Genomic DNA, 12,836 nt, shown 5'->3' on the forward strand with positions numbered 1-12,836 from the left:
GGTATGATGTTCTTGTTCTGAAATGCCGTGTTCCTTTTACGCCAGATGTAATGGGACATTTGCCTTCCAAAAAGTTAAACTTTTGTCTCATCAGTCCACAAGATATTTTCCCAAAAGTCTTGGTAATCATTGAGATGTTTCTTAGCAAAATTGAGACGAGCCCTAATGTTCTTTTTGCTTAACAGTGGTTTGCGTCTTGGAAATCTGCCATGCAGGCCGTTTTGCCCAGTCTCTTTTTTATGGTGGAGTCGTGAACACTGACCTTAATTGAGGCAAGTGAGGCCTGCAGTTCTTTAGACGTTGCCCTGGGGTCTTTTGTGACCTCTCGGATGAGTCGTCTCTGCGCTCTTGGGGTAATTTTGGTCGACCGGCCACTCCTGGGAAGGTTCACCACTGTTCCATGTTTTTGCCATTTGTGGATAATGGCTCTCACTGTGGTTCGCTGGAGTCCCAAAGCTTTAGAAATGGCTTTATAACCTTTACCAGACTGATAGATCTCAATGACTTCTGTTCTCATTTGTTCCTGAATTTCTTTGGATCTTGGCATGATGTCTAGCTTTTGAGGTGCTTTTGGTCTACTTCTCTGTGTCAGGCAGCTCCTATTGAAGTGATTTCTTGATTGAAACAGGTGTGGCAGTAAACAGGAAATTGAACTCAGGTGTGATACACCACAGTTAGGTTATTTTTTTAACAAGGGGGCAATTACTTTTTCACACAGGGCCATGTAGGTTTGGATTTTTTTCTCCCTAAATAATAAAAACCATCATTTAAAAACTGCATTTTGTGTTTACTTGTGTTATATTTGACTAATGGTTAAATGTGTTTGATGATCAGAAACATTTTGTGTGACAAACATGCAAAAGAATAAGAAATCAGGAAGGGGGCAAATAGTTTTTCACACCTAATCCGTCTAATTTGTGTTGCCATCGGGGGGGAAAAAGGAGTGTTTCTTCCCAATGAAGAGGTGTATCCGCAAGAATTAAAAGATTATAAAAAGTTGGCACAGTAGACCTGCGGTTAGAGATAATGTAAATACGAAAATTCGAAAGTCTCAAAAAAAGAATAGTAAAGATCGCATTAACGCAAACAAACAAATTATTACTCGGTGAAATAACAGAACAGCGAAAAGAGATCAAATATATCGTTCGGATTTAAACTTGAAGTCGGAGACTTGTAGATCGTCTAATTCGTGTTGCCAGCGAGAATTAAAAAGATGCCAAAAACGCTGGCGCTATGAAGTCCTGTGAGACGGAGACTTTTAACATGAGATTCTTTCAAATCACGCCATACTTACAACCTTTGGAAGCAAGTCAGTGAATTTTGCCATTAGATTCTGCTTGTAACTATTTTCAAACAAGACCATGGTTATCTAACCTCAGTCGTGTGAATGCTTTTGTCAGACACACTTCCTGCCCTCTCAGCTCTTATCTCTTTATCAGGACAATAATTTTATAAGTTCTAGATGACACGTCAACGACTAAGCGAAGAAGAAAGAGCATGGACAAACATTCAAAAGAGTCATTTTATTTATTAGAGAGAAAGAAATGATATTCACTCACAGGCAGATATACATTGCGTTGTCACAATGCAAGTCCAAACACAGAATCAAAATTCAGCGCGATCTTGAAGAAAAGTTAATTCCAAATATTGTTTTTACTAATGTTTTTAAGTAAAAGTGAAAATCATGCATATGTAACAATTTCCAAACAAATAATCTCTTTAAATTGTATATCCGGTTAGCCAAGCCTGGGGGTTGGCGAGCAAAATGAGCAGGGGGCGGAGAGCCCCCTAGTAATTCTAAATTACCTAGTTGTGTTACCCAGCTTCAACTGGGAAATTTACTAAGGCTTGTTCAGTTTGTTCCTAAGGCTTCAGTACTAGGGTGTTGTACCATGTTAGCCATTATGAATGTAGGGAGAACTAGAAAGATTACAACTTTTATTTATATAGCACATTTTCATACAAAAACATGTAGCTCAAAGTGCTTTACATAATGAAGAATCTGCGGTGGGTTGGCACCCTGCCCAGGATTGGTTCCTGCCTTGTGCCCTGTGTTGGCTGGGATTGGCTCCGGCAGACCCCCGTGACCCTGTGTTCGGATTCAGCAGGTTGGAAAATGGATGGATGGATGGATAATGAAGAATAGAAGAATAAAAGACACAGTAAGAAAATAAAATAAGTCAATATTAATTAACATAGAATAAGAGTAAGGTCCGATGGCCAGGGTGGACAGAAAAAAAAACTCCAGACGGCTGGAGAAAAAAATAAAATCTGCAGGGATTCCAGACCATGAGACCGCCCAGTCCCCTCTGGATGCAACATGCAAGCTTTTGAGGCAACTCAGGCCCCTTCTTCATTAAATCTTGCCTGAACAAGGGGCCTGAGTTGTCTCAAAAGCTTGAACATTGTAATCTTTCTAGTTAGCCAATAAAAGGTGTCATTTAGCTTGACTGCTCACTAAAGCTTCAGAAAGTTCCATTGCTATGGGAAACACCCTGCATTGTTCCCGTTCCAAAGAAGACAGGTGGCTCTTCACCTAATGACTACAGACTAGGGGTACTTGCATCTCACATCATGAAGACCTGTAAGAAGGCTGGTCCTGGACTATATGAGATCTCTTGAGGTAGACCACCTAGACCCACTGCAGTTTGCCTATTGGACAAATTAGACTGGAGTAGAGGATGCAATGATGTATCTGCTCTACAAGGCTTATTCTCATCTGGACAAAGCTGGCAACGCTGTGAGGATGATGTTTTTTGATTTCTTCAGTGCTTTCAATACCATCCAGCCATCCCTGCTAAGGGGTCAGCTCAGAGATAAGCAGGTGGATGAGCTTGTGGTGTCCTGGATAATGGAGTATCTGTTGGGCAGACCTCAGTTTGTGAGCCTCAAGGGCTATGTCTCTGATGCAGATGTGAGCAACACTAGAGCACCATAGGGACCTGTCTAGTCTCTTTCTCTCTCATCTGTACACTTCATATTATAAATATAACCCCAGGTCAAGTTACTTGCAGAAATTCTTAGATGATTCTGCACTTATGGGATGTATTGAATAAGGGAATGAGGCAGGGTATTGGAGTCAGGTGGAGAAGTTTGTTTCTTGGTGCAAAGAAAATTGTCTGCATCTTAATATCGACAAAACCAGGGAACTGCTTATTGACTTTTGTTGCACCAAAGAGCCTCTATTTCCAGTCGCCATTCAAGGAGGGGATGTAAAGGTGGTCGACTCCGACAAGTACTTGGGGGTCCACATCATTGACTGCTTGGACTAGTCTCGGAACACGGAGGAACTACAGAAGAAAGGGAAGAGCAGGCTCTTTTTTCTTAGACTGCATTCCTTTAATGAGGGAAGTGACATCCTCGACATCTTCTACAACTCTGTGATGGCCAGTGTGGTGTGCTGGGCTGGTAACATCACTTCAAGAGAGTCCCACTGAATCAACAAGCTAATTAAAACAGCAGGCACAATTATAGGACACACTCTCTGGAGTTAATATAGGAGGACAGCGCCAATATGAACAATGCTGGACACCCTCTCTCTGTGACACACTGACAATGAGGACTTTCAGCCAATCAATTATTCAGCAGAAGTGAGTCAAGAAACACTATGGGGGCTCCTTTATACCAACAGCAATACACCTGTACTGTGCCTCACTGTGACTCTGACAGCCAAATCAGAAGTTTTCTTTCTTTTCTAATTTTCTTCTTTGTTCTGACCAAAATGTGTGTGTGTGTGTGTGTATTAACTTATTTATTTACTTACATACATATCTACCTATTTATGGATTTATTTATTTAAAGAGCTTCTGTAAAAAGCCAAATTTCCCCCTGGGGACAAATAAAGTTCTGTCTGTCTATCTGTCCTTGTACTTTGGCATGAAATTGCCTTTTGATCATTCATTTTGCCGTCATTTGAAATGCACTTTTATTTTCTTTTAGCACTTAAGAATATTTTCTGAGTCCAGGTGTAAACCAAATACTAAACTTTTAATAGGCCCGCTATGTCTTCAAAAAGAGATAATTGGATTTTTTCCACTTTTGCTGGATATTTCAGGTAGTTCGTAAATTCATTTCATTGCACAGCAATATGGATATTTAACATTCACAGAACCTATAATAATTTCTTTATTAGATCCATAAGCAATGTGTGAATTAACATTAAGCCCATCATTGCAATTTTTGAGCCAAGGCAAATAACTTTTTTGACCTACTTGTCAAACAGAAGTTTCTCCATTCATATCAATACGTTATGCGGTACATTCAGTAGCGGCTGCCTTGCTAATTTCTGCATGTTAATACGTGTTAAATGAAATCTGCAAGTCAATTCCTTTTGAGATTTTTTTCCTGTATATGTATCAACTGGAACTCTGTTGCCCTCTGAATATTTTGTGCATATTAAGTTACAGATTTTTTAAATTGATTTCATCTGATTATCTATATATTTAGTACGGCGCTTACATTTTATTATTTTATTAGTAGTAGGGGGCTCTGCCCTGCTAGCCAACCCCCGGGGCACTACACGCTAGCATCTTCGCGGATCTGCCGCTCACATATGGAGAAGCGGATGTACAATGTAAACAGATTGTCATTTTCATGGAAATTGTTACATATGCATAACAGAACTATTTTACATTACAGCGAGTAATTAACCATAGTAAAAAATAGTAAAACATAACAAATTGAAAGAAAATTATGTTTCATGTTGCGTTAGAGGTATTTGTTGCGTTATACGTTTTTGTTCTGTTTGGCTTTGAAATTAACACGCAAATACTTTTTAAACTTACACTTTTACTGTAAAACTTCAATAAAAACAATTTTTTTAAATTAACTTTTCATCAATATTGCATTGAATTTTGATTCCGTGTTTGGACTTACATCGTGACAACTTAACGTATATCTGCCCGTGAGTGAATATTGTTTGTTTCTCTCTAATAAATAAATCGACTTTTTCAAATGTTTGTCCCTGTGATTTGTTAATTGTTATAGCAAAAGCTATTCTAACAGGAAACTGTAAACATTTTAATACGAATGGCATATCAAGATCTCCTTTGGTGTCTAATGTTATCCATGGAAGATGTACTACATTACCTTTCTTGTCGCCTGTTATGATACATCCTTCTTTCAACAGTAATTTGTGCGGTGGAAGACCGAATGGTGTTAACGGTTGTAGATATTCTTTGTGATATTGTAAGTTGATACTTTCATCTTCCACACGATCACCACCAACTATTTCAGCATATTCTATTGATATGCATTTAACCAATTTACCGTGTAACCGATCAACAATTTTCACATTTTTAATTCGTTTGACTTCATCATTTCTCGATGCTAGGATTGCCCATATACTCATTTCTTCTGTTGATAACCCTTCAGAATGAAATTCTTCAATAAGATTTGGACATAACAAGTCTTCTTTTATTGGGAACTTAAAGTGAGGAAAACATAACAATTTATAAGAGCTGAGAGCGCAGGAACTGAGTCTGACAAAAGCATTCACACGAATGAAAGGTGAGAGGACCATGGGTTTCGTTGAAAATGGTTGAGAGGAGGGCGGGACTTGAAAAAATCTCTTGGCAATAGTCTCGTCTCAAGATTTTATTTTACAATAGAGAGATAATTTTGAGATAATTTGGTCACATCGGATAAGCAAGAAAATGAATTTGATTGTGATGTTTGGTGTAAGCAATTTTAAGTTTGAGCAAAATCCACAGTAGTAATAGATTTGTAAACATCAAAATATTAAACCCACTTCTAATGGTGGAGTCAGGCCTGCTTTTCAAAACTGCTGCATTTTCAATCTTGAGCCAGCGTGATAAAAATTCTGATATTCCTTACAACACAAGCAGCTGGAAATGCCGTCCAATTTTTAAATAGCAGTATGCGTTAAGTTTTCATGCTCACCGCTAGACGCTTCAGTGGGAGAGGGTTCTTCAGATTCAAGTATGAGATCTTTGCAGGCAAGTCCAAAATCTCCAATTCTGACGTGACAGTCGGGACTGTGAAGGAAAATGTTTCTGGGCTAGAAAAGACACATAGAAACACACACCAATAATCACTGACAGAATAACAACTGAGGGGCTGTTCCTCCGATGGAACATGGTAGGAAAAACTGAGCACTCGTGAGCTTTCTCTTAGGTTTAGGGATAAAAAAAGACAATATAATTTAACACGTTGTCCCCTCAGATCTTAGAGCTGGACCTCAGAATGGACAGTAGATACTCATATCTGCAAGGACAAGGCCAAGCATCACACTTCAGTCACAATCCATGAAATCAATAAGACAAGCTCGCAACATAATCAAGTATAATGTGAAATTGGTCTCTTGCACATATCAACAACCATGTAACAGTCACAAAATGCAGAAACCATTTATGACAGAAAATGTAATTTCTTAAAAACCTGAACTTAATAGAAAGTAGTCTAACCAAATCTGCACACTGCAGGGTAATCAAAACTAAGAAAAGGCCCTTACAATTAGGTTGTTAAAGCATGTCACTATGAAGCTATAACTCCTTGATCTTCACATAGGACCTTTAAATTTCATTACAATGTTGAGAACTGGTTTGGCTGCTTCTTACTGATTAGAATTCATTTTAAGGCTGATGGCAGCACGGTGGTGCAGCTGCCTCATAGTATGGAGACCAGGATTCGCATCCCGAGCCCTCCGTGCGTGCAGACTGCCATGTTCTCCCCATGTCTGTGTGGGTTTCCTCCCACTGTCCAAAGACCATGCAGGTCAAGTGCATTGGTAATCCTAAACTGACCTGTGTGTGTGTGATCAGTGTGTATGATTGTGTGTGCCCTGTGATGGACTGGTGCTCTGTCTAGGGTTTGTTCCTACCTTGAACCCAGTGCTAGCTGGGATAGGCTCCAGAGTCCCAACGCAACTTTGTTCAGGACTAAATGGATTAGAATATGACTGACTGTATGGCTGGTATACATCTTTCTTACTAGAATCAAAATAATAGACAGATATTTCAACATTTTTCCCCAAAGAAAAGGTGCTTGTGCAATGGGATTGAAAGTACTTGATAGATAGCATTGTTGCAAAAATACATTTTTAAAAAACTGACCTGACGAGGGATAGTTTGGAATTTGGTCACCTTCAGTTTTCTGGGTAGTGGTTTTCACCTGTAGCATTTTGCTACTAAAAACAGACCTGAGCTCTCAAAGGCAAGAATAATGTAGTTTTTTTTATTTTTTCCCTCCCAAACATATATGTGTAATAAAAAGGAATAAACATTCTAACTTCACTTAGAGTTAAATCAAAGCCCTGCAAAGGCAAACCACCCCTGTAGCAGACTGAAATTTAATTCTCTCAGCCCTGACAGTTGATCTGGAAATCTCAGACAATCAAATAATAAGATCATTTATCTATTCACTTTTTGAATGAATTTTGCCCGGTACAGAATGGATCCATTATTCTGTTAAGCTTCACTGAAAAAAGGCAACATGGAAGGCCGAAGCTTTTAATTATATACTTAGACAGATGTTTTTGTCTCCAGCGCTTTGTACGTGAAATTTCTTGCAGTAATCATTATCCACCTATAATACAATTTACTGATGTCTCTGCTTGTACCCCCTTAAAAATACTGTTCACATACTGTTATGGTATTGGAGGGATTCTATGATAAAAAGAAATTATACAAGGTACCTTCAAGTCTCTGTGCATGACTCCCCTGGAGTGAATGTAATGCACCCCACAGAGAATCTGATGGAAGATGCTCATTGTCTGTTTAGTGTCAACCTGGCAGTACTGGTCTAGGAGTCAAAACACAGATAAGCGGTAATTATTCTTTGGACCCCAACAAACAGCACACTCAGCAGCAGACAAGAAAAAAAAAAAAGAAACGTTAACTTGTTTTAACATTTACAATTTTTTATTTCCTTCATTTATTATTTTTTCATCCGGCTCCCTGCAAATCATCTAAAGGTAAGAAGTTCTTGTACTGAATAGACAGCTCTTTCAGTGTCTACTACTCTGCATTTTAAATAAATCCCTCCTGTGGGATGAAATTTTAAACATTTTCCAAGGCTACCTTTCTCTTTCTTGCATTGCACAGTTGGTCTCAAGGACCATACGGACAAAACAGACTACTCTGGAGCCCAAAATCTTGACCCTGGGGTCCCAGTGTTTTTTTTTTTCCCCACCAAAGTGCCACCTGCTTGTTCTGAGTAAGAGAAACATCTGAACAGACTGAAGCCAGACTAGCAAACAAAATGATGAGAGCTTAACGTTACTTACCTGGGCAACATCGCATGTTCATTCTATCTACTGTCACATAAAATGGAGTATTGTGCGCTTTTATAGGGGGGCCTGATCGAGACTGGAAGTGCCGCACCACACAAAGGTGAATCAAAGGGTTGTTGCTTAACTCCTGCTTTGTTGGCTTTTCCAAATAATTGAAGCACTAGGAACTGTCCACCTTGAACTAAGGTGACAAGTCAGACATGACAACATTGATGTTTGCAACCCAGCAAGGAGTTCCCACAATTTTGGAATCCAATCGGACCCAAAAAGAACAAATGCTCAACTTACGAGAGCAGGGATATCAATAGAGAGGATGATGGGTGGGACAGCTAGCAATAACAGACATACCATTTGAAAAACACAAACATTTGCTTTCCTTAATCCATTCTACAAAAATACCCAGGCGACGGCGGGTACTTTGGCTAGTATATACTGTATTTATTTACGTGTATATATTAACTTACTCAAGTGTGAAACCTCTCCATCTTGTCTTAAATTCCTCTTCAAAATCCATTCCTGTAAAGAAGTCTCACAAAGCTGCATTTGAATGTAAAGCATGAGAGGAATTTGCACCTTTAAACAAGAAGAAAAAAAAAAGTCATCCCTGGTTATTCTAAACTGTGGTGTGACATAATAAAACAGACAGTTTGCACGAGGATGTGGTCACTACCTCCGAATTTCTGTGTAGGCACATCTCCTTCTGAGGGCATCTCTCTGTCCATAGTGTGCTGTTATCTTCAGAAAACCTTTCCCAACCACCTTCCTCCAAATGTGGTGTCTCTCTTGCATTCTGGATGGCACTACTCTCTGCCTTGCGAGATCCAATGTAGGTGCATGGAATGAAGTCTTCGGTGTTCAACGCGAGGTTTGGGCAGCGTCCCGACAAAGACAGCTGCTTAATCTTCAACTGCTGGGATTCTATAAAGTCCACCAGGCTGTTCTGCTGCTTTTCAGAACTGGGTGAGACTTCTTTATTACCTGAAGGACTGCTCGTGTCAGCAAAGACAACCGAGGAGCCACTATAGCTGGAGTCCACACTGCAAGGAAGATGAAAGTAGTATCTCTGGCATGTTTTCCCATGATCACTCATGTACTATTTCATTCTAACTTATAGATACACTGCTTTCCCATTAACTGGATCAAGAAGTTGCTTAAGATGTTTTTAATAACCCATAACATAAGAACATTTCAGGAGACACTGACTTGGCAAAATCTAATTGTAATCTTGTCCAGAAGAGGTGTGCTGCTGATGGTTAGTTTATTTATTGTTCCTGAAATATCACTATCTGAAACCCTAACCCCCTCTGTATTTAGACCAACAGACATCAATGCATGAGACTTCAGTACTAGTGAAGTGATCTGGGGCATTTTAAAACTTTGCTTGGTCTATGTCCTGGACATAAAACCCACCCTGCTTACAAAATACATGCAGAAGAACTGATCAAGGACATGACAAAAAATAATATCACACATAAACACAATTTCCATGAAATCCCAAAACACACCTCTGGCTGGCCTATGTGTTTCATCTTGTGATTATGAAAACAAGAAGCTTGTTTCCATGAACACTTTAGCTTACTTGTGGTCCAATGGCTTCTCTAAAGCAGGCAAGTTGGGATTAACTGGAGCAGCACCTGCATATTTTATAAAAGAGAGACAGGTCCTAAAATTACAAACAGAGAGTCATTCTGGATTCTGGCTTAATGACGCCAACAGGCAGATTAAGTGACATTACTATGCACTACGTGATTTTAAAGGAATACTCCACCTAAAAATGATGTTTAAACAAATGTTACTTACTCCACATAGTTTGCAGCACTGGCCAAGAATACCATTATTATTTTTTTTAATCTTATGTTTTTGTGGAGAAATTACATATTGAATATTCAAACTCAATGGGGCCCTGTGGTAACCAATTCTGGAAAACAGCAAATGATGTGAAACATATTCATGGAAAAAACGAAAAATAATTCTTGAATAACTTGTGTCACATATTCCACATGTCCGATATCCATATGAGTGGTCAAAACACTCAAGATGTATGTATTTTTTGCTAAAATATTATTAACAGTTATTTACTGACAACTCTACATTGAATGTCAACAGGAAGGATGTCATTCCCACAATGCTGTGCATTTGAAACAAAGACTTGAAGTAACATTTAAAAAAAATATATAATTTTTGGGTGGAGTAGTCCTTAATTATTATAAAACCTGATAATTACAGGATTTGTAACTTTGGAGAAATAACAGCATTGATTTAAATTCCTTGCCTACCTATGTTGAATGATAAGATGTCATGCCTTCACATCTTTCATTGACAGCAACTCAAGAATGTTAATTTTAAGAATCAAAATGTATGTATAAATGCAAGGAGTATAGAAGAAGGATATACAAGTGCCTACATTTTTTTTCCAAGGATTTTATGTATCAACAATTTATGTCTAGAAAAACACTGAAAGTACACTTTTATGGAGACAGGTATGTTTTATATGAAACATGCACGGCACATGAGAAATCACAGAAAAGTGATAGAGAATATGGCTAGCCTAATGCACGTAAAAGAAGACAAAAGGCGTTCTGCAGTATCGTTTTATATTTAGACAGAAGAACTACTGATAGTGAGGGTATGCAAAGCAAAAGACTTGCTCCAAAACACAATGTACTTTGTATTTCGCAGGAGTGGTGTGTTAAATGCAACACTTCAGATAGGATCGCTAGAGACAGGAAGAGAGAAAAGAACACGGGGCTCCGTGAAGAACACATTCAGCAAAAAGGTGCTCTACAATTCTCAGAAAGCCTACTTCTACATTTGAATGTTACAGGGAAGGATATAGTGTGTGACTGCTGTAACAAAGAGGGCTTCATTTATAAACCAAAAGGGAGATAGGAATGAAATATGTCCATTATGGTCAGAGAGGAAAAAGAGAAGCAATGGACAATCGGCCCAGTATGATCTATCAGGTTTTGGCTTGCAGGGATGTGTCTCTGTGGTGGCATGTCAAGGGAAGATGGACTGTGCAAACTTCATCCATCAGTCCATTCATCAATTAACTTTACTTACAATATAAATATTGTATCATTTAGAGCTTTTGAAGTTACAGAAGAATAAAACTCATATTCAGAACACTTTGTCAGGGTTGGTATTCAAGAAAAGGGGAAAAAACAGGAATCTCCATTGTGTTGCATCAAGACACAGTAAAATGTTTTGTGTCATAACCGTGACTCTGTACAATATGTTCTTCCCCTTTAAATCCCAGACAGCATTTCTCATGTACGACACGAGCAGGTAGAGGCTCACCGTTGACAGCTGATGGTTGAACGTGCTCCATCCATGCAGTGTGATAGCCAACAATATTGGCATTTAGGAGACTCGCCAGCACCTTGACTTCTCTGAGAACCTGCAATTATACGAGAACAAAAATGTAAGTAATTTGAACAGATCAAAGTTCTCATTTTCTTGATCAAACATTATTATCCCAAAATGTAAAAGTTGCTTTTCATTTTTAATTTTTAAGATCATCTAGATCATGGTTTCTTAAAGTATGGGTCATCTGATATCTGAATTTGAGTCGCGCCGAGTTGTGAATCATAATAGTACTGAATTGGAAAAAGCTGCCAACATTTTGTGGAATGCCATGGGCAAGAGGAGGCCGCCAACCCATCACCAGGAGGACTACAATCAGCAGGGTTACTCCAAGGGGGACTCTCCCCACCCCAGGATGACTATCAGAACTGATTCTACAAGGGGGATGGATCCCCTGGATGTCGCACCACAGAGATTGTGGGCCGCGATGTTGCAAAAAAAAAAGCAAAACTGGGTCCCGAGAGCCTCGCAGTTAGGAGACCCGGGTTCGCTTCCCGGGTCCTCCCTGCGTGGAGTTTGCATGTTCTCCCCGTGTCTGCGTGGGTTTCCTCCGGGTGCTCCGGTTTCCTCCCACAATCCAAAGACATGCAGGTTAGGTGGATTGGAGATTCTGAATTGGCCCTAGTGTGTGCTTGGTGTGTGGATGTGTTTGTGTGTGTCCTGCGGTGGGTTGGCACCATGCCCGGGATTGGCTCCTGCCTTGTGCCCTGTGTTGGCTGGAATTGGCTCCAGCGGACCCCCGTGACCCTGTATTTGGATTCAGCGGGTTAGAAAATGGATGGATGGATGGGTCCCGAGAAAAAACGTTTAAGAACCACTGCTCTAGATTATTCCTCAAAATGTGAAATATCTATTACTTCCCTCTTTGCCGATGCCCACTTCTTGCTTAATGCCTGCCTTTCTGCAATTTATTTAATTTCCTACTTAAGCAAATCTTACATGTCTGCATGTAGTGATCTGAACCTTTTAATTTGTTTCAAAATGACCGGTTCAATTTAAGTCAGATTCTCCCAACATTTGTCGCTTTTGTCCAATTGTGAATTTAAATAAAGAGAATCTGACCTTCATACAGTCTTTTCGGGTTGCCTTCCTGAAAGGAATTTTTTTCACAGCATAAAATTGGCCATCCAGCTTGTTTCTCACCTACAAAAGAAAGACGTATTACAGCCAAGCAGTTACATTTTCACATATTTTTCACACTGTGCATTAAAACAAGAAA

General features: G+C 39.3%; 1 protein-coding gene across 2 annotated transcripts in view; it reads right to left on the reverse strand.

The window, feature by feature from the left end:
- eif2ak1 (eukaryotic translation initiation factor 2-alpha kinase 1) overlaps nucleotides 1-12,836 on the reverse strand; it is a 36,612-nt gene that overhangs the window by 1,995 nt on the left and 21,781 nt on the right. For both annotated transcript variants that reach the window (XM_039776451.1, XM_039776452.1), the window contains exons 6-12: nucleotides 12,680-12,760; nucleotides 11,552-11,651; nucleotides 9,831-9,885; nucleotides 8,922-9,288; nucleotides 8,716-8,824; nucleotides 7,655-7,761; nucleotides 5,902-6,019 (exon numbers count right to left, since the gene is read on the reverse strand). In XM_039776451.1, the coding sequence (XP_039632385.1) occupies nucleotides 5,902-6,019; nucleotides 7,655-7,761; nucleotides 8,716-8,824; nucleotides 8,922-9,288; nucleotides 9,831-9,885; nucleotides 11,552-11,651; nucleotides 12,680-12,760 (937 nt within the window). The remainder of the gene's footprint in view (nucleotides 1-5,901; nucleotides 6,020-7,654; nucleotides 7,762-8,715; nucleotides 8,825-8,921; nucleotides 9,289-9,830; nucleotides 9,886-11,551; nucleotides 11,652-12,679; nucleotides 12,761-12,836) is intronic.

Source organism: Polypterus senegalus, chromosome 13 (assembly GCF_016835505.1).
Source record: "Polypterus senegalus isolate Bchr_013 chromosome 13, ASM1683550v1, whole genome shotgun sequence".
Lineage (NCBI taxonomy): Eukaryota > Metazoa > Chordata > Cladistia > Polypteriformes > Polypteridae > Polypterus > Polypterus senegalus.